Source organism: Engraulis encrasicolus, chromosome 19 (genome assembly GCF_034702125.1).
Source record: "Engraulis encrasicolus isolate BLACKSEA-1 chromosome 19, IST_EnEncr_1.0, whole genome shotgun sequence".
Taxonomy (NCBI): Eukaryota; Metazoa; Chordata; class Actinopteri; order Clupeiformes; family Engraulidae; genus Engraulis; species Engraulis encrasicolus.
This window is the reverse complement of record NC_085875.1, coordinates 37871314-37893460: the sequence shown is the minus strand read 5'-3', so window position 1 is coordinate 37893460 and position 22147 is coordinate 37871314. Positions and strand designations below refer to the sequence as shown.

At 44.8% G+C, this 22147-nt stretch overlaps 1 protein-coding gene across 1 annotated transcript; it reads right to left on the bottom strand.

Moving 5' to 3' along the window:
* Positions 1 to 1900: 1900 nt before the first annotated feature.
* Positions 1901 to 18987, bottom strand: LOC134469881 (neurofilament medium polypeptide-like). The gene is made up of 15 exons (XM_063223904.1): positions 18840 to 18987; positions 18496 to 18776; positions 18118 to 18200; positions 17184 to 17340; positions 16738 to 16899; positions 15585 to 15710; positions 14302 to 14531; positions 13074 to 13991; positions 7031 to 7547; positions 6659 to 6741; positions 4940 to 5096; positions 4411 to 4572; positions 3845 to 3970; positions 2680 to 2909; positions 1901 to 2229 (listed from the first exon to the last, which is right to left on the bottom strand). Exons 1-15 carry the CDS (start codon positions 18985 to 18987, stop codon positions 2049 to 2051), a joined length of 3561 nt encoding a protein of 1186 aa, XP_063079974.1. The 3' UTR covers positions 1901 to 2048.
* Between the last annotated feature and the right edge of the window lie 3160 nt (positions 18988 to 22147).

Below are 22147 nucleotides of genomic sequence, written 5' to 3'. Positions count from 1 at the left end.
AAATGTGTGAGGAAATTGAGTGCCACGTTTATAATTTGTGTAGACTAAAGATGAGTACATGGGCAATGCTGCGTTTTGTGTGTGTTTGATTATTGTACTTACTCTGGCGTTTTTTTGTTTGTGATGGTCCAGGAAGTTTTTAGTCGTGGGTTGTCATTGGTTACTGTTATCACCAGCCCATGGATCCACAGCAGACCACGACAGATGTAATATGGTGAAGGTGTTAGGTTCACCAAAAGTTCCCCAACATTATTCAAAAGTGATTTAGAAAAAAATAGATTTAGGTTTTATGGTTACAATAAACAAATAGGCCTAAAGAAAAACAACAAGAGGCTGGCCATGCCGCAATATAGTGCCGGAAGCTCAACAACACACAGTAGGCTATCACACAAAACCAGGTTGCCCCACAACTTTGTTCAGTATTTAGTGAAGACACGGCACCCACATATGGCAAGCTCACAGCCAGTACATTATGTTTAAGGTGACTTATAAGGCCTCAAACATACCAAAGCCGAACGGAACGGACGCGAGACAGACATGGTCTTTCTGCTTAGTTTCGGTCGGTATGTTCTACTCTACCTTTCACAATGACAGCGTCGGCGTGTGCAACCAGTCCTGTACAAAACAAGCTTGCTACTTTGCCATTCATTTGAATGAGACACCGCCGGTCGTCGGCGTGAAAAATACGCTCGAGTTCAATTTTCCAAATGCAGCGCGGCGCGGAGCCGACTCACACGCCGCTGACGCCCGACTACCGGTTGGTGCGTCAGGACAGATATGTTTACATGTATTTTCACAGACGCAGGTAAAAATCGCGTCCGTCACGCGACGCTTTACCGCCCTGGTGTGTAAGACCCCTAATACATGTAGGCCTAGTAAACCACAGCAAATCAAACGTGTTTTACACACACCGTAAATGCCATGTGTAGCGCATAAACCGACTGAAATATATTTTTGTGAAGCACATTGAGTTGCACCTGTGTAAGAAATGCGCTATACAAATAAACTTGCCTTGCCTTGCCTTGAAAAGCACCTTTACCCATGTATCCAAAGTGTAGTTCTATACCTACAGCATGAACGGGGACGTGTATGGCTCTGATTTGTGTGGGTGGGCGGGTGTGTAATGTCTGAGTATTATCTACTTTGGTGTGTGATGTGTGTGTCTAAGGTTTTGAGTACTCTTGTAGGCCGGAATGAATCACCGCCCTCTTAACCAGGCCTACAGAGGACTTGTAGAGAGCATCCTCACCACAGGCATCCCTGTCTGGTATGGCAACATCACGCTGGCTGAAAGGAAGTCTCTGCAACAAATAATCAAGACTGCAGAGAGGATTATATTGCACAGCGCTTCTCTGAACTCCATATATATACAGCACAGCCAGAAGAGCGCAGAGAGAATAATTAAAGACCCACTCCATCCAGCTAACTCTGCTCAAACACAAGCACTGCACATACAGTATCTCTACCAAAAAAGCAAGGTTTTTTCCAGCAACAGTTGGAAGAAACAGCTTCTTCCCAGCAACAGTGAGACTGATGGCAAAAAAGAACATTTGACCCACTTTGATTTTTTAAAATTCTTTTGATCTCTTTGATTTTTTTGATCATTTTTTAAAATGTCTTTTGTCTTTTTCTTCTTTTTCTATTTAATTCTATTTATGTATTGACTCAGAGGGCCTGCACAAGAGTTCCTATGTGCTTGGACTACTAGTCCATGCACAAATGGAAAACAAAGAACTTTGACCTTTTCATACATGCATTTTTTATTTGAATTGTTCACTGCATCACCGAACAAGGACTGCTCAATTTTGTTGTGCTTGTTACAATGACAAATCACAGCATATTCTATTCTATAAAATGAAATAAAAATGCAGACACAATAAGTTTCATAGAGCTCTGTTTTTATTGGAAACTTTTCTGACTCGACATTGCAGAGAGAGGCAGATTGAATATGATACCTTGCCCTTAGGGCAACTCAGCAACGAGGCAGCCTAAGCTGTGAGCATTGAAGTGAGCCAGTAAAGTTCGGTGACCTTGATGGAGCGGCCATCTTAACTTCCAACGACGGAGGAGGTGGAGGAGGAGGACACCACCACGCCGTCAACCAGCTCCTCCGTCACGGTCACAACTTTGGTCCTGGTAGTGACCACCGGAGCAGCTACAACCTCTACTGCTGCTGTTGACACAGCAGAGGCCGTGGACAGCAGGGACGAGGAGAGCAGGGACGAGGACCTGAAGGACAAGGAGGACAGACGTGATGTGAGGATGATGAACAGACCTTCAACACTCTATTAGTATGTCAAAAGTAGTAAGATAACAAGGCACTCCTACTGACATCTTCTTACTGCTTTTGATTAGATTAGATTAAGCCAGCATCACCCATACAAAAACAAGCACCAGGTAGCACTCCAATTGGACATTATTTATTGCATTGGTATGTTAATGTTTGATTTTGTTTAAAATATATATATATATTTAAAAAAATGTTACTTTTTTCATTTTTACCATTTCATTTTTATTTTAACTTTCTAATTTTTTTAATTAATTCTTATTCCCATGTTATCTGTTGTGTTATTTTTGAAGCACGCTGAACTGCCACAATGCTCCATACAGTAACAAACTTGCCTTGCCTTGCCTGTCTGGAATTGTCAACACTGAGGCTCGGTGAACTACTGTACTTACGCAATGTATGCGTGAGCATCACCGTTGAGCAGTCTGTTGTACTCTGCAATCTCCAGCTCCAGTCTGGTCTTGATGTCCAGCAGCAGGGCGTATTCGGCACCCTGGCGCTCGAGGTCGATGCGGAGAGCGGCGAGCTGCTCCTCAAGGCCTCCCACCTGTACCTGGAAGCCGGCAAGCATGCTTGCGAAGCGACTCTTTGTTTCCATCAGGCTGGCTTCCAGGGACGCTTTCTAAAATATGAATAGAGTAAGTGAAATTGTTAATGGTGCTGATTTAACCCATTTTAGCCTAAGGCACCTGCCTGCTAAATGCCCAAGCCCTTTTTGGGAAAAGGTGCCCTCAGCCTACAAAAGCCTAAATATCTCAGCCTCCGAAGCACATAAAAACAGGAAATGAGTAGCATTCAAAAGCGAAGAGCTGCATCTTGCATTAGAGTGTGTTCAGTCAGTGCTAACATACCCACATTTTTAGTAAAAAACTAAAATCCCAAGAGTCTGAGTGCAGCATCTATGTCGCTCCAGGTGGCTAGGTCAAAGCAGCGTATGCAACATCAGGCTTAAATAGGTTAAAAGGGTAAAGAAGAACTCAAAGATGTATAAAATCGAAGTAGAAGCATTGTCATGTATTACAACACAATGTGATATGACACAGTTGCAGCTAGGTTATATCATACTACTACTGTTGTAATTGTACTTTTACTTTACACATTTCTGGAAAAGCTTTCTAAGAACCAGTTGTGCCCAAAAAGATGAGCATTTTAAAAAGCCAGTCATGATAATGTTATCATATATGAATAATGAGTCATTGTTTGTTTAAAGAACATTTGCTACCGTAGACTGTAGGCATAGCCTGAAATGAAAATCAACATTGCATTGTTTTTATTGTCAATTAATGTAGGACCAGACATTCCCAGCTTATTGTGCCCGATCTAGCATGACTCAAATGTCCTACAAGCAGTAATGGGTAGTACCCAAACAGAGAAGCTACAGTCTAGTGCCACATTGTCCAAGAGACCTGGTTTTACCTGTCCAATTACAGCATTTGGACAGGTGATAAAATATCATTTCAAATATGCTGGACTGGATTGTAACTTCTGAATGCAGGTTGCCCTTCAATGCATTCAGTGTCCTACCAAATACTTTGAGAAGCAACGTTTTCCACCCACCATGCTGATGAGGCCGGAGAGCTCGATCTGAAGGGACTGTGCTGTGCTCCTGTATGTTGCCAGTTCTGATCCGGATGTCAGAAGAACCGTTGTGCTGCTGAGAACTTCCTTGCTGAGCGCCTCCGTCTACAGACACAAGAAGTGCAACAATATCACAATAATTGGTAAGTTAATTGAATGTGTCTTCTAGAATTAGATAGTGCTGAATAATTTAAACGCTTATAGTAATGTTTACTTTGACTAAATTTAACTGACATATGACATCCCCTTTTTTAATTTACAGGTTACTGACATTATATGTCTTGATCCTGTAAAATGTGTCAGTTGGCCTTCTAATCACAGCCATAGCCATACTGAGTTCCAGGACAGCCATTCAAGCATCTAATCATCTATCTAGCTGCACAGTACAATAGACTTTTAGTGCCACCCACGTTTATCACAATGCCAATGGGACAACAGGCAGAATACAGCCTTGAATGTTAGACCTGGTGCAAACATCTCTACTTGTTTGCGCGATTAATGTCCCTTTAAAAAAGTAATAAACTTGAACTTGAAATTAAACTCACCTTGGCCTGGAACCATGCCTCGAGATCCCTCCTGTTCTTAGCGGCCACTGCCTCATAGTGCTCACGGACGCCGGCCAGCACAACGCTGAGGTCACCCTGAGGAGCAGCGTCAACCTCCACGTTGACTTTAGTGCCAACTTGAGCACGCAGAGCCAGAAGGTCCTGTAAAAAGGCAGTATAATTTCAATGAGAAAATAATTTGTTGCGATTAAGATATGTAAAAACGATAAATCCAAAGCATTAAGTGCATATGGATAATCTTCCCAACACAGCTGTGTCTGTGTATGTATCTGCTAAATATGTATAATGTAATAGGAATCAGGAATGGTGTGGTACAAAAACAACTAAGACATAAGTCACCAACATGCCTGATGAAGACTCTGATGGCTAGAGTTGCAGTGCACGAACTTCTACTCTCCCTCTCTCTCCCTTGATAGATACATCTTTGTCCTGCAACTGGCCTCAGTGAGGTGGCATATGCATACATTGTTTCATCATCTAAAGACACTTCAAGACTACAAAAACAAACCTCCTGGTGGTTCTGCTTGAGGAAGGCGACCTCTTCCTGGATGGAGGCGATCTGCATGGCCAGATCGGACTTGGAGAGGGTGAGGTCATCCAGGACCCTCCTGAGTCCAGCAATGTCAGCCTCCACAGACAGACGAATGGCCTGCTCAGCCTCATACCTGATTCACACACAAATCCAACATTTCTACAATAAGAATGTACTCAAGTGTTTCTACAAATCCTTTTGTAGGTCCTCACCTGCCTTTTCACCATCTGTGGCTCTACCCATTTAGGGGCCCTTGGCAAAATATACTGTAGACTCTTGAAATAAATTTTTAATAGGTTGGACTAGGTCCTGTTTGTGTGTCGTGACGTGTTGGAGCGAGGGCAAACCCCTTCCGGGTCATTTAACCCATTTTAGCCTGCAGCGACATATACGCTGCATTCAGGCTCTTGAGATTTTAGGTTTTTTATCAAAAATGTGGGTATGTTAGAGCTGAATGAACACATTCTAATGTTAACCCTTCTGTTCCTGTGCCTTCCAGGTCAGGAAGCACACTGTCAATGGGAAAGGGTGGGAGGAAGCCGCCGTCTTTCCCGGTTTTTGTGTTATGCTTGTTCGTGTTTTTTTTATTGCTACAAGCTCTCATTGATTGAGGCAGGTTGTTGTTCCGAAGTCTACTACGCATGGGCGTATGCCTTTCATCGTTTACATTGGGGTACTGTCTCACACGGCTGGCTCCGGTCATTCACTTCTCGGGGAAGAGGTGAATTACCAGGGACCAGTCGGCATGGCAGCAACTACAATTGAGGACACAGAGGTAATGTACTCTGTATTTTTTTAGCAATGTAAAATGTATCTATGATGAGAATCGATATATGATCAACAATGATAAATTCAGTGTGTATACACCATCCCCATTTACGCTCAAGGCAGTGATTAATGAAAACAAACGTACGAGTTTGACTGAAGTGTTTGAAGCATTCTAAATGTACAGTCTGCAGTACAGCACGCAGTATTTGACCTCGGTATTTGAAAATGTCTGGTTACGGCCCTGCCAGTCGGTTGAGTTTTGTATTGCTGTGTTGCGTGTTAACTATAGTGGTGAGTTGGGAAATTCAACATTGTGAACCTATGTTGTGTACAGTGTATCTTTCAGTTTGCCATTTGGGTTACTTATTTTCTTGTCTTTGGTTTGCCTTATTTTTGTACATTCAGTTTGCTGTGTGATAATTGGTTCACAGTGTGGTGAATAGGCCTATTATCCAAATTTATGTATACAGTATCATCACCCTTCATCAGCCTTCATAGTTGCACGGTAACCACATTGTATGCATACAGTTGAAGTTATACCTCGCTGTTTGAAGTGCTTAAAATTAAATATCAAGTGAACTACCTGCACGGTTTCAAGAGTGCTAAGTGAAGAAAATAAAAAGAATTGTATATGTAACAGCTGTTTCCTCCTTTGTCATCCAGAAACCTGTCGCGGAAATTGTTGTACATAACACCTGGGTTTTTCTGACCCTATAATGAGACTGGCGTAGTCACCTTTTAAATCTGATTAAGTCAATGTTTGAAATCTTGCTAAAACCGCTCGGCTACACATTTGTTGGTATTTACAGGACTATGCTGATGCTGACTGTTGGGGGCCTCTACAAACGGCAGATTTGGTTGGGCCCTATGCAATTGCACCATTGTCTTACAGGTAAAACTGGTTCTGAGCAAGTTGGTACAACTTACTTGACTCTGAAGTCATCTGCAGCCAGTTTGGCATTGTCAGTGCTCAGCACGACTCCTCCCCTGATGCTGATGATTGCCATGAGCTAAACAAAAGATCAACAGATTAGATTCCTAGCTGTAGAGCGGGGATTATGCTTCATTAGGAGGGTAATCCTCATAACAGAATCCTTGCAAAATACAAAATAACAGATTCATAATAGATCATGAGAAAACAGCACCGTAAGGAAACCATATTCCTGTACTTACGTAAGAAGAAATATTGCACAATATTGAGTGCATATACTGTAGTTTTCATGAGAGATGCATAGAAACATGCTGACTGAAGCCTGCAAATGATTGACTGAGCGCCAACACACTGCAGAGTGCACCCACCTTGGCCTGGAGTTCTCCAATGGTGACCATGTATGCAGAGAAGTCGTGGGCAGCAGGGCCAGTCCTGGCGGACAGGAACGCTCTGATCTTCATCTCCAGATCGGCGTTGGCCGACTCCAGGGAGCGCACCTTGGCCAGGTAGGAGGCCAGACGGTCATTCAGGTTCTGCATGGTGAACTTACCGGCAGCGGCAGCAAAGGCAGCTCCACCACCAGCAGCCAGGGCGAGACCGCCACCACCACCGCCACCAGCAGCGAAGGCCAGACCACCACCGCCACCGAGACCCAGGCCCAGACCTGCACCGCCACCGAGCCCCATGCCAAGACCGAGAGCTGCACCGCTGGAGATGCGAACTCCGGATCCTCCGGCACCGCCGTAGACACTGCCGGCCCTCATGATGCTCATACGGGCGCCACCACCGCCCGACATCGAGATCCCGGACGATCCACCAGAGATGGAGACACGGCTGGCGAGGGTTGTGGCCATTGTCACTGGAGGTCCTCTGTTGCTCTTGAAGCTGCACAGGAGTGATGAGAAGGCAGGCAAGCAGCCCTTTTATGCAGAACCCAAAGCCGTGTAGTGCAATGGCCTGACTTCAGAAGCATCTTAGTTATCCTGCCAGAGGTGGTTCAGCACTTTCCCCCAGGTGTTTTTAAAGTTCAGATGGTATTAGGGATGACAACACTCACGTTAATCATTAAAAACCACCTTAAAATCCATTTTCCCAGGTATTGGAGATAAGAGGTATGCACAAAACAGCAAGCCATGCCGGTTGATGTTAACTCGTTTAACTGGGTAGCCTAGTTTCCTTTATTTTAGGGATTATGGGCACTGCAGAACACAATGTACCTGACCCCTTAACTCTGTGTGTGCATGTGTGTGAAATTTTGTAACAATCGAAGTGAAAGTCAAGTGCAATATCTTAGAATGGAAATTGTTATCGTCACTGTTACTTGCACACACGCACACACACACACACACACACACACACACACACACACACACACACACACACACACACACACACACACACACACACACACACACACACACACACACACACACACACACACACACACACACTACTACTACTATTACTACTACTACTAATCTCCTCTTCGGGACATAAGGCTTCAATGATCTGCCTTGAGCAGCACGCTGTACCTTGCTCCAGGTTAGATACATCTCCTTCAGCTCAGCTGTCACTTTACGGCTGCACGTGTTCTTTTGCCAGCCTTGCTTGCTTTCCCGAGGTGTCCATCCTAGTGCGATCTTGGGGATGCAGTCTTGGTCCATCCTGAGAACATGCTCAAGCCATAAGAATCGGCGGCGTTTGATCTCTATCACCACACTGTTGCACTTGGTCTTCTTTAGATGTTCATTGGATATTTTCTCGGGCCAGAAGATTCAAGAGTGAGATTCCTGAGGCATGCATTGTGAAAAGCTTTACATTTTTTCATGTCGTTATATGTTATTCGACCAGCAGTCCGAGCCGTGCAGCAGTAGAGATGTTACATTACTAGACAGGTCATCAGGTGGGAAAATTGGGCCTTTCGTCCTACCGCACTTTTCTCTCTGGATTACTGACCAGAAGGCCTATTGGAAGAAATTAAAACATGGGGCCACCACAATTTTTGCTCAGAATTCAATATTTTCCTAAATTACTTGTTTTCATGCATTATTACACTGTACTATAAGGTGATATTCATGAAAGATTAACTACTTTCAGCACTATTCTGTACTATTTCCTTACATACATGTTTACAAAGGTTGACTGAACTAAAAAAAAATGAAAATAAAGTTGACAACCTTGCAATATCCGCAGAAAATAATGATTGAAATGCACATAGAGAGTCTATGGCTGGGAAAATTAGGCCTATTGTCCTGTCGGGGTTTTCACAGTGGATTACAGACCAGAAGGCCTATTGAAAAAGATTGGGGCCATCTCAAATGTGCTCCAAAATTCAAAATGTTCTCTGTTTTTCTCTGTCTGGAGTGGCATTAATGCACATCACTTGCGTTTTTGATGTCCAGTCCTATCTATTGGTTGAATTTGTTCAGTCTGTCAGTATTTTCTCCCCTAGATGGATGTGCTTTGATAGGACAGCAAGACACACACATGCACACACACACACGCACGCGCACACACACAGGCACACACTTTAAGATACCACTTTTATTTAAAGTTGCACTGTGTCATATTTTTTAGAGATGCACCGTATCCTGATTTTTAGGATCCTGCCGGATACCGGATCCACTGCTTAAGATCCTGCCGGATCCGGAACCGGATACCGGATCCTACAAAAGGGTTGAAACATATAGTCTACTCGCACATATGGGCCCTTTTTATTACGTTGGCTCAAACTATTTTTTAGACTCATTGGCTTACTGCCACACTGTTTGCAACGGCCGCTTCCAAAGGACTTTCACTCCATGCATTGATTGGGGTTGTGAAAGACTGACTGAAAAGCCTAGGCTAGAGATGCACCAGATCCTGATTTTTAGGTAACATGCCGGATACCGGATCCACTGCTTAAGATCCTGCCAGACCCGGATCCTGTGAAAAACCCTATTATCCGGATCCGGTGCATCTCTAATATTTTTAGTAGTTTATTTCCAGAATTCATGCTGCCCATTGTTAAGCGGAGCTGCGTTGCCTTCCTGCTGGCCCTGTAGGTGGCGCCTCGGACGACCTGTTTAAGGCGGGCCAAAGAAGGGTTCGGGCTCTCTCTCTCCTCCTGCGTCTCCTCCCTTTGAACGTTGATACTCCAGAGCGTGCACTGCACCCTAGAGCCCGCATCCCGATTCTGATTGTTTCACGCAGCAAGCTCCGAGCTCTTGTGAATTATCATTTGGTGATGGTGTTTCTCTTCTCACGTCAGTTAGGTGAGATAGAGCAGGATGTAGTAAGTTGACCCAGAAGACTCTCAGGGTGTTACTTTTGTCTTTTTTTACGGGGAGTTAGGTTTAGTTTTGGTTTCTTGGTTAGGATTTTGGTCTTAGGGTCTCTTATTGGCTCGACAACATTCACTCAGTCCTAAAGTACATCTTACGGATAATAATATTCACATTATTTTTGTTCCACCGATCTTTCGTGTCCTTTATGTTGCGAAACCATCTCGAAAAAGACTGGTCTCATAGCACCATACACAAATGCTACCTTTTTTCATGAAAACTTAACACCACTGTAAAATTTTAAGTATTCATCATGACTGGGAAAGTGGCACTTTTCATACATGAAAAAGGGGATCTTCTCCATGTCCGCCATTTTCAATTTCCAGAAATTAACATTTTTAGATGCAACACTTACTGCGCTTTGCTCATACTTGTAAACATTAGTTTGCTCTTTCTTTAATATGTATTCAAAGGGTGCAGCTCCATCAACAAGTAGTCGTATTTTGGCACATAGTCATAGTACTCCTTTTTCCCTGTGTGAAGCATTTCATGTACCTCATACATTTAACCAGCAGATGGCAGATGTTAGAGGAGAATGTTGGACACTGAACTATGTGTGTGTGTGTGTGTGTGTGTGTGTGTGTGTGTGTGTGTGTGTGTGTGTGTGTGTGTGTGTGTGTGTGTGTGCGTGCGTGCGTGCGTGCGTGCGTGCGTGCGTGCGTGCGTGCGTGCGTGCGTGCGTGCTTGTGTGGTCTTTTCCATCAGGGGCAGCAGTGACAGGGGTGTATTGTGTGTGTGTTGGATGTTGCAGGGAGTCAGACAGTTCTTAAGGCGAAGGTGCAGTCACAGTGCAGTTCCACAGGTTCTGGTGTGTGTGTGTGTGTGTGTGTGTGTGTGTGTGTGTGTGTGTGTGTGTGTGTGTGTGTGTGTGTGTGTGTGTGTGTGTGTGTGTGTGTGCGTGCGTGCGTGCGTGCGTGTGTGCGTGCGTGTGTGCGTGCGTGCGTGTGCGTGTGTGTATGTGTGAGAGAGAGAGAGTGTGTGTGAGTGAGGGGTAGAGAGTGAGGGAGAGAGAAAGAAGAGAGTGCGAGTGTGTGTGTGTGTGTGTGTGTTGGTGGTTGCAGGGTCTTAGCTTCCTGTCTGCCTGGTGCAGTCCGTGTTGGGAGGGAGTGGAGGGAGTTCAGCATTCTGATGGATGTCCATGTGTAAGGTATCATACAAAGCTTAGAATCTGCACTTTCAGAATCTACTGTATGCTTAAGTCAATATGCCCCTGGGCCTACATGTGGCCTACTTTCCTGTGGTGTATGATAGGGTTTTCACACCTGGGCCCTTTCAGTCATTTAATGCCTCTCTTCCACTGCCGTTTTTCTGGTAGGCCTACAGCTGGACATAGCGCGACTTGGCTGCCACTGCTCAATCGTAAAGTAAAAAGTGGTGGCTGTGTCGTGCTGTGTTGAGCTGTAGGCCTACTAGAAAAACGATAGTGGAAAAGAGGCGTAAGTGAACTCAGCATATGTGAACGCTTCAAAGTGTACCCAGACCCCTTGGAGATGAACCGCACTGGGACCTTCATTGACATGGTCTCAGTACGCTTCACTTATGAGTTCTGACAAGTTACACTTGTGACTAGGTGTAATCACTTCAGTGGAGCTAAAGAGGACCAGGTATGATCAAAAAGAGGACTGACACGCCATAAAAGTCACAGGACCAGAAAGAGCAGCCGGTTCTTTATGTAATACACTCACAATATGAACAAAAATAGCACTGAGTTCTTTTGCGGTCTTTTCACTTTTTGGTCCACTTAATGAGGACTAAGTTTGGTTCACTTAAAGAGGACCTGGTGTGAAAATACCCTGAGAAGATAATCTAGGGAGGACTGAAGAAAAGGGAGTGTAGTACTGCTACGTGTTCTCTGGGGTGCATGCAGACATGTTAGGCAAAATTAATGAAAGAAAGTTGGAGAAAGATTGCCAATGGTCATTCCTCCGTATAGCACTTCTGGGGCGGTGGTAGCTCAGGTCGTAGAGGAGCCGTTCGGCAACGCAAAGGTTGCATCTACTGAGTAGACCGAAACGTTGATTTAACCATGCAAATGTGAACGGTGTGCGGGACCTTTCTTTACTTTAACGTTGGTGACTTTGGGGTTCCACTCCTACGCACCTGACCAAGGAGGTGTGCAAGAATTCTTGACTTACTAAGTGCATAAACAGACTGAAAATCACCTTTTATCCATGTATGCAAAGTAGTTTCATACCTACAGCATGAATGTGGATGTGTATGGCTGTGATATGTGTGGATGGGCGCAGGGCCGTAATGAGACATTCTCAAATACGGAGGTCAAATACTGCGTGCTGTACTGCATACTGTATATTTAGAATGCTTCAAACTCCTCAGTCAAACTCTGAAGTTTGTCTTCATTAATCACTGTCTTGAGGATAAATGGGGGTGGTGTATACAACCTGAATTTATCGCTGTTGATCATAGATCGATTTTCATCATAGATAAATTGTTCATTTCTGAAAAAGGAATACAGAGGACATGACCTCTGTGTCCTCAGTGGTAGTTACGGCCATGGATGGGTGTGAGGTTTGAGCATTATGTTCTTGGGTTTGTGGATGTAGTGTACTTGTGTAAGGTTTTTGAATACTCTTCTGTTACTTTTAATTCCAATTATTCATTGCATCACTGAACAAGGACTGCTCAATTGTGTTGCGCTTGTTGCAATGACAAATTAAATCATATTCTATTTTCTATCAAATAAAATAAGGATGCAGACACAATATGTACGTTTCAGAGAGATCTGTATTCATGGGAAACTTTTTCAAGTCGATTTTGCAGAGAAACTGAGAGACAAACTGCACATTCTTTTTTTTAAAAGATATTTTTTTGGTCTTTTTTTACTTTATTTATGATAGGATAGTGAAGGTGGTGACAGGAAGTGAGTGGGGAGAGAGAGACGGGGAAGGGCCGGCAAAGGACCCGGGCCGGGAATCGAACCCGGGTCAGCCGCATGGTAGTGTTTGGCAACGGCAGGGCCACAAACTGCACATTCTACATGCCTCTTTAACTCAGCAATGAGGCAGCCTAAGCTGTGAGCATTGCACTGAGCCAGTTAAGTTCGGAGATCTTGCTGGAGCAGCCATCTTACACTCCGACGACGGAAGAGGTGGTGGAGGACACCACAACGCCATCAACCACCTCCTCCACTATGGTTAACACTGTGGTCCTGGTGGAGACCACGGGCTCTGGAGCCTCTACGACCTCCACTGCTGCTGCTACAACCTCCACCGCTGCTGTCTCTACGACCTCTACTGCTGCTGCTACGACTTCCACTGCTGCTGTCTCTACAACCTCCACTGCTGCTGTCTCAACGACCTCTACTGCTGCTGCTACGACCTCCACTGCTGCTGTCTCTACAACCTCCACTGCTGCTGTCTCAACGACCTCTACTGCTGCTGCTATGACCACAGGCTCTGGAGCCGCTACGACCTCTACTGCTGCCTCCACGACCTCTGCTGCAGCCTCTACTACGATCTCTGTTGCTGTCTCTACGACCTCCACTGCTGCTGCCACGACCACAGGCTCTGGAGCCGCTACGACCTCTACTGCTGCCTCTACGACCTCTGCTGCAGCCTCTGCTACGATTTCTGCTGCTGTCTCTACGACCTCCACTGCTGCCGCTACGACCACGGGCTCTGGAGCCGCAATGACCTTTACTGCTGCAGCTGACACGGCTGAGGAAGAGGATGTGGACATCAGGGAAGAAATGGTGAGCAAGGGAGCAGGAGCTGCAACGACCTTTACTGCTGGCGCTGACACGGTCGAGGAAGATAACGTGGACAACAGGGAGGAATAGGTGACCACGGGAGCTGGAGCTGCAACGGCCTTTACTGCTGGCACTAACTCGGTGGAGGAGGAGGACACCACCACGCCATCAACCAGCTCCTCCGTCACGGTCATAACTTTGGTCCTGGTAGTGACCACCGGAGCCGCTACGACTTTTACTGCTGCTTTTGACGCAGCGGAGGCCATGGACAGCAGGGATGAGGAGGACAGGGACGAGGACCTGAAGGACAAGAAGGAGGACAGATGTGACATGAGGGAGAAGAAAGATCCAAACAAAAAATGAGTTCCAGATATTACTCCATTAATTGTATTGGTATTTTAATGATTTTTTAAACTTTTATTTTATTTTAACTTCTGAAAGTTTTTTAAAATTAATTCCTATTTTATCTGCTGTGTTCTATTGCTTTTATTTTACTGAAGTACACTGAACTGCCCCAGTGCTACATACTAACAAACTTGCCTTGCCTTGCCTCACCTTGCCTATCATCTGGAATTGCCAACACTGAGGCGCGGTGAACTACTATACTTACGCAACGTAAGCGTGAGCGTCGCTCTCGAGCAGTCTCCTGTACTCTGCAATCTCCAGCTCCAGTCTGGTCTTGATGTCCAGCAGCAGGGCGTATTCGGCTCCCTGACGCTCGAGGTCGATGCGGAGAGCGGAAAGCTGCTCCTCAAGGCCTCCCACTTGTACCTGGAAGCCGGCGAGCATGCTTGCAAAGCGACTCTTTGTTTCCATCAGGCTGGCTTCCAGGGACGCTTTCTAAAATATGAATAGAGTCATTGAAATTGTTAAATGTGCTGGTTTAAATGGGTAAAGAAGAACGCAGATATGTATAAATTAGTAGTATAAACATAGTTATAAGCATAGTATAGTAGTATAGTATTAGTATTAGTAGTATAAGCATAGTTACAACAGTAATAATGTGATATGACCAGGGGTGAAAATAGTTTTCGTTTCTTACAGGTGCTACCCCACCCAAACAAACAAAATAAACATGTGCACTACAGATTTATATCGTTGCATAACTCGTTTTGGGCAGCATAAAACCTAGTAGTAGTAGTAGCTTTTTTATCCCCCATGGGGGAAATTTCTTCTAGTGAGAGGAGCATAAGACATGAAAACAAACACAATACAGTCAGATTCCCAAAGCACATTTACCCCAAACAACACATTCCCCCGTAACATACAGTAGACAAGACGTTGGACAAGGACAGATGTTCTCCATCAACAGTGGTCAGTCCTATTCTCTTACCGGTACTGCGCACCAGCTGTACATTTTATACCGGTGTTACGCACCAGTGCACCCCCCTCTACTTTCACCCCTGGATATGACATAGTTGCAGCTATGTAATATCATACCACTGGTGTTGTGACTATAACTGCATCTGTACTGTACATCTACTTTACACAACTTTCCAAGACCTTCTTGTGCCCAAAAAAGATTTTAAAAAAATAAAGGGCAGTCATGATAATACCATTATCAGATATGAATAATGAGTCATTGTTTGGAGAACATTTATCACTTTCTGACATTTTTTGGCACCACAAGTTATGGTGTGTAAGAGGCTCCCCCCTCTAACTCTCGAATATGTGACCACCTTAAGAGCACCTAAATACCTATAAAACATGACTTTAAAAATAGCCCAATCTGCATACATCTCAATGGTGAGGACCATGTCGTTGACTGAGTGTTAGGTCATTTCAAATTTATGCCACTGGATTGTAGCTTCTTAAGCTAGGCTGCCCTTCACTGCCTACAAGGCCCCTCCGAATGCATTTGAGAAGCAACGAAAAACAACGGAAAACACCCACCATGCTGATGAGGCCGGAGAGCTCGATCTGAAGGGACTGTGCTGTGCCCCTGTAGGTTGCCAGTTCTGATCCGGATGTCAGAAGAACCGTTGTGCTGCTGAGAACTTCCTTGCTGAGCGACTCCGTCTACAGACACAAGAGGTGCAACAATGTCAAAATTATTGGCAAATTGAAGGTGTCTTCTAGCATTAGATGCGCTTATAGTATATTATTTACAGTAAATGTTTACATTAACTAAATTTACAGTAACTCACGCTTCTTAAATGTTTCAGTTGGCTTTTTAAGATCAGCCAAAGCCATACTGAGTCCCCGGAAAGCCCTTTGAAAATCTTATCTATCTAGTTGTACAGTCCAATAGACTTTTGGTGCCACCCATATTTTATCATACCTGCCAATGGGACTACAGGTGTAAAGTGTCACAGGTATGTCTAAAAAAATTTACTTTGGTTTCAAAAACGCAGCATGCTATTTATTTCCTGACTGTCTTTTGTCCTATGTGTGCTTGAGTCTGAATGTATCTTGTTGCCCTGCATGTTGTGTTTTGTCCTGCTAGTCTCACTCAGTTGTGCCTATTTATGTTGTTCAGTATAGTGTGCCAATGTCCTGCCATTTCTCTGAGCTCTGCATATCTGCTTATATGCAAACACCCTGTATCTATATGCTTGTATATTTTGGTTTTGTCCTTCATACATTAATGTCTGCATGGTTATGTCCTGCATATTTTTGCGTCTTAATCTTTTATGCCTTTGATCTTTGTAGATATGCATTTTTTGTGAGATGTCTGTTTTGTCTGCATGTGTGTCCTATGTAGTGTGTTTAGTCTTTTGCTAGTTTCTTGGCTAGGGCTCATTTGGAAAAGAGGCAACAGCCCTAAGACTACCCTAGTAAAATAAAGGAGAAATAAAACGTAATTAAAAAATAAATCATTGAATACTAAACCCGGTGCCAACATCTCAGATGGGGGTAGGGTTGGGACATGACCCAGGCTGGACTCGAACCTGGGTCCCCAAGGGTATGCAAGCCCAAGTGGGGGGGTTTAGTGTGCTGCGCCACAGCCCCCCCCTCATCTCTTCTTCTTTTAATACGACATTAATGTTACGTGCACACTGTCTTTAAAAAAAGAGAATAAACTTGAACTTGAAATTAAACTCACCTTGGCCTGGAACCATGCCTCAAGCTCCTTCCTGTTCTTAGCGGCCACTGCCTCATAGTGCTCACGGACGCCGGCCAGCACTACGCTGAGATCACCCTGAGGAGCAGCGTCAACATCCACGTTCACTGTTGAGCCGACATGGGCACGCAGAGCCAGAAGATCCTGTAGAAAAAGAACAGAGCAATTTCAATGCAAAAATAATTAGTTGAGATTAAAGACAATAAATCCAAACCTAGTATGCTTGTAAGTGGATTTGGGTGAAAGCATTTGCCATATACAGAACGCATATCACATATGAATCAGGAATGGTGTTACAAAAACAACAAAGAGAGTAGTGGTCCACAACATGTCTGATGAAGACCCTGGTGGCTATAGTTGCCGTACACAGACTTCTACTCTCTTGTAGGATATGCCCTTGTCCTGAACCTGGTGTCAGTGAAACAAACCTCCTGGTGGTTCTTCTTGAGGAAGGTGACCTCTTCCTGGATGGAGGCGATCTGCATGGTCAGGTCGGACTTGGAGAGGGTGAGGTCATCCAGGACCCTCCTGAGTCCAGCAATGTCAGCCTCCACAGACAGACGAATGGCCTGCTCAGCCTCAAGCCTGATATAAACACAAATCCACCAAATATTGAAATATAATTATGTAAGATAATGTAAGTGTAGGCCTACTCCCTGTGTGCGTATGCTTGTGTGTGTATGTAAAATGTAGTGGAAAGTGAAAGCCCACCTGGGAATCTCCAACTCCCATTGTCATTGTGACACAACACTTAACAGCACTAAGTGCACACTGCACACAATGAAATTGCATTTGTGCCACACCCGTGCAAGGGGGCAGCCCCCAATGGCACCCCAAGGGAGCAGTGCGGTTGAACGGTACCATGCTCAGGTTACCTCAGTCGAAGGATGGGGGAGAGCACTGGTTAATTACTACCCCCATCAACCTGGCAGACTGGGAGTCGAACCGGCAACCTTTGGGCTACAAATCTGATGCCCTAATCGCTTATCCATGACTGCCCCATATACAGTATGTGCGCACATGTTTGCTGATTTTGTCAATCACATTCTCTTGTCTTTACCTCCTTAGTGACTTGACATCCAAGCCATTTGATGACTTATAGATAAGGGCAGTAGAGGTTCTACTAATCATTTTCTAGGTCCTTACCTGCCTTTATACCATCTCTGATTCTACCCATCTAGGGGCCCTAGGCAAAATATACTGTAAACATGGGGCACTTTTAATATAAAATATTTTTGATGATATTTACAGGACCATGCCGGTGTTGACTGTCAGGGGCCTCTACAGACGGCAGATTTGTCCAGGCAATCGCCAAGCATTCTTTATGGTAAAACTGGTTCTGAGCAAGTTGGTACAACTTACTTGACTTTGAAGTCATCTGCAGCCAGTTTGGCATTGTCAGTGCTCAGCACGACTCCTCCCCTGATGCTGATGATTGCCATGAGCTAAACAAAAGATCAACAGATTAGATTCTTGGCTGTAGAGCGGGGATTATGTTTCATTAGAGGGGTAATCCTCAAAATAGAATTGACAGATTACCGGTGCATAGGCCTACAGAGACTATGATTGCAAAATAGAAAATCACAGATTCGTAACAGGCCAGCACCATAAGGAAGCCATATCTCCATAACATAAGAACTATTGCACGATATTGTGTATAGGTACCTTCAGAGCTGTTTAATAAACATACTGTCTGAAGCCTGCAAATGATTACGTCAACACACTGCAGAATGTACCCACCTTGGCCTGAAGTTCTCCGATGGTGACCATGTATGCAGAGAAGTCGTGGGCAGCAGGACCAGTCTTGGCCGACAGGAACGCTCTGATTTTCATCTCCAGATCGGCGTTGGCCGACTCCAGGGAGCGCACCTTGGCCAGGTAGGAGGCCAGACGGTCATTCAGGTTCTGCATGGTGAACTTACCGGCACCTGCTGCAGCGGCAAAGGCAGCTCCACCACCAGCAGCCAGAGCAAGACCACCACCACCACCGCCACCAGCAGCCAGGGCCAGACCGGCAGCACCTCCGAGGCCGAGACCCAGACCTGCACCACCTCCGAGCCCCATGCCGAGACCAAGAGCTGCACCGCTGGAGATGCGAACGCCGGATCCTCCAGCACCACCATAGACACTGCCGGCCCTCATGACACTCATACGAGCGCCACCTCCGGAGGACAAGGACATCCTAGATGATCCACCAGAGATGGAGACACGGCTGGCGAGGGTTGTGGCCATTGTGACTGGAGGTCCTCTGTTGCTCTTGGAGCTGCACAGGAGTGATGAGAGAGCAGGCACAGAGTCCTTTTATGCACAAACCAAAACAAAGCAGTGCAACAGCCGGAGTTCAGAGGCATCCTAATTATCCTGCCTGAGGCATGTTCAGCGCTGTTCCGCACATGTTTTTAAAGTTCAGATGGTATTAGCGATGACAACAGTCACATTAATCACTCAGTCACTGGACATAGGATGTATCCACAAAACAGTAAGCCATGCCGGTTGATCTCATAGTAGACTCTTGGCACAGATGGGTCCGCTGACTCTTTGCTTAAACAGCTCATGACTGCTATGACTATGCAGAGAGCCTTACCTCTAAGTAACTTGGAGTAAGATTTGGTCATTATAGTTTTGCTGACAGATTATATCAGAGGCTCTGTGCAACAGGGTTTACTTCTCATACTGGTTAGACTAGTTATCTTCATTTTAGAGATTACGGGCACTGGAGGACATAATGTACCTGCCACTATGAATCTGTGTGTGCATCAGTGCTTGAAAAGGAAGAAAGGAGTCGCACACTGGAGCTGAATGCAAAATCAAAAACTGTATTCAACAAAGCCGAAAAAAGTAAATAAAACCGTCAGACAGGGGACAAACGTTTTGGGTCTAGCCCATCTTCAGTGTTCTGGTTCTTGGAATTCCGCACCGAGCGATACGCACAGGATAAGACATTGGCGCGGACGCCACCCCACCATTACTGCATCAGAGCTTGACATTGGCACCTGTCACTCGGTCAAAACTGTCAAACTTGGCCATGGCTAGTAATAATTTAAGGTGCTAAGGGCTTTCTCACCTTCAGGGGCCAGGTGGTAATGGGGGCTGAGGGCCGTGGTTTTGGGGCTTAGTGCTGGCCCAAGGAAAGGGATGGACCAAAGACGACTGACCTAAGCCAGAGGCTATGTCAAAGAATGTTTGGAGGCAAAATAACTCATATCTGGTAAAAGTTCAGTGTTTTTTCATCATTGGCTGATAATTGGTATATTATTAGTATATTCGTTAATATGGTGTTAAAATTTGCTAACTAATGTTTTGGTCACAAACTGAAAGGTGTAATATTGTTACTAATTACATCATGGGAAAAGTATTAGTAATATGTTAATTAAGTTTGAACTTATTTATTATAAGTGTCTTATGAAGAGTTGGGCAATCAAACATTAGACAATCAGAAGTACAGTAAGGAGTTTTACAGGTATTATTAACATGTCTATTTATCTAAAACTAATGTATTCCCAAGTACTGTATGCACATGTTGTAGGAGAGGCTTCTTTGGTGGAGGACACTCACATACCACATATGCCATTCCTCATCATGTGCGGTTCATTGTGCTATGGGAGATAATCACTCCAGTGTAAACTTCTACTTCCTTACTGTACATACAGTACCGGAACTGTAGTGAACTTTCATAACAACTTTTTCAACTATTCTAATAAAAAAAAATACTGCTTCCAATGTGTCTGTGTCTGTGGCCCACCTGGACATGCATAACTGTGAGATGGTTGCAGATCCATCTGTACTAAAGCTTTGGACCACATGAGATACAGTCTTTTGAGAGATAGATTCGTAATACACAGGACGAGGTGGTATAACTGTCCATTGTGCCAATAGATGTTAAGCCGCATGAGTTGCCTTGATGTTGAGAGTGGTGTAGAGGTCGTAAGTCCGTCAATTTTGAGACACATCATCAGTAGTGTTCCTTTGAATCGGGGGTGTTTCGGCCTTTCAACACTAGACACCCTCATCAAAGGTGGCCAGCTACGGGGTGATCAAGCCTGAGCCTGTGCCCTTGCCCAATCTCAAGTCTGATGGACTATGCACGGCAGGAGTGTCCACTCCCCTGAGTCAGACCTGGAGCTGACCGCACACTTGGGTAGGAGGTAGGGCATGGGGGGATATGGGGTGCTCTTGGGTGGGACCAGATGTTCTATGAGCCCAGCAAAGGTCTTTCCGCTTTGCCCAGATCCACTGACTGCTTCTTTCGGCCGCCTCAGAGACTGATTTGATTGTCTGTCGCAGAGCCTGTCCTTGGATACCAAGGTCTTTAAGCGGTCTGATCATAGATGCAGCCACAAAACCTCTGCACCCCACCTCCACTGGGTAGACTTGCGCATTCCACCCTTGTTGCCGTGCTTCTGCAGCCAGTTCTGTATATTGCAGCTTCTTGTGTTCATAGGCCCCCTCTGTAGAACCCTCCCATGGTACTGTCAGTTCCACAATGTTGACAGCCTTACTTGAGGGAGACCAGAGTACCAAGCCTGGCCTGAGGGTAGTAGTTGCTATCTCAGGTGGAAAGATAAGCTGCTGGCCGATGTCCACTATCATCCTCCAATCCTGGACCATGGCTAGCTTTCCAACGCCTGGCTTGGTTGAGGGATGCTTGGGCTTTCCTTCTCCCTCTCGTATAAAAATGGGAATCTTGATGGAGTTGGATGCTGTCCTGGGTGAGGAGTTGATGGTGGAGGTGATAAATAAAGCTTTGATTATATTTAATAGCATCCACATTTCTGGTGTGTTTTTTCTCCTGAGGTCTTTTGTCCTTTCTCCTCCATGTGGTGTCATTACTTACAGCAGGAAATGGGGTTTGCTCTACAAAATATTGTTTTACAGCCAGGATGTAATAGAAAACTGTAATGAGTCCATAAACTGTGGTGAGACTGATTGGATGCTTGTTCAAATTCTAAAATGTAGGCCCTATCCTTTCTCTGAGACTTTCAGTGGGGTTGACTCATGTCTGCGCCACCCTAATTTGCCCAAAACTGAAAAGATGTAGTATTAGATGTGTACAGCGCATGTACAGTAGCAGTATCACATAATTTATCCTCTGCCTTTTCTACTCAACATGTGATCAGTATTGAATCAAAAGATTGATGTACAGCGTGGCCTGGCACCCCGACTTTATTTTCAAAGTATGCAATATATCCAGAAATAAATGAAAATATACACTTTTACATATACAATATACAACTTTTACCACCAGGATACTTTAATTGTAGATTTTTTTTATTTTCTCTATAGGATTTTTGTCATTTTTATAAAAAAAAAAGAGAAAGGGCTTGTGCAGAAATATTGGTACCGCTCATTAATATTTGACTGACGAGTGGTATATTCCCCCACTCTTCCTTTA

Coding starts and splice junctions, on each gene's coding strand:
- LOC134469881 (XM_063223904.1), bottom strand. CDS start 18,987: ATGGCCACAACCCTCGCCAGCCGTGTCTCCATCTCTGGTGGATCATCT. Junction 18,201..18,495: donor TCGGAGAACTTCAGGCCAAG/GTGGGTACATTC, acceptor TCTTTTGTTTAG/CTCATGGCAATCATCAGCAT. Junction 16,900..17,183: donor TCAAGAAGAACCACCAGGAG/GTTTGTTTCACT, acceptor CTTTTTCTACAG/GATCTTCTGGCTCTGCGTGC.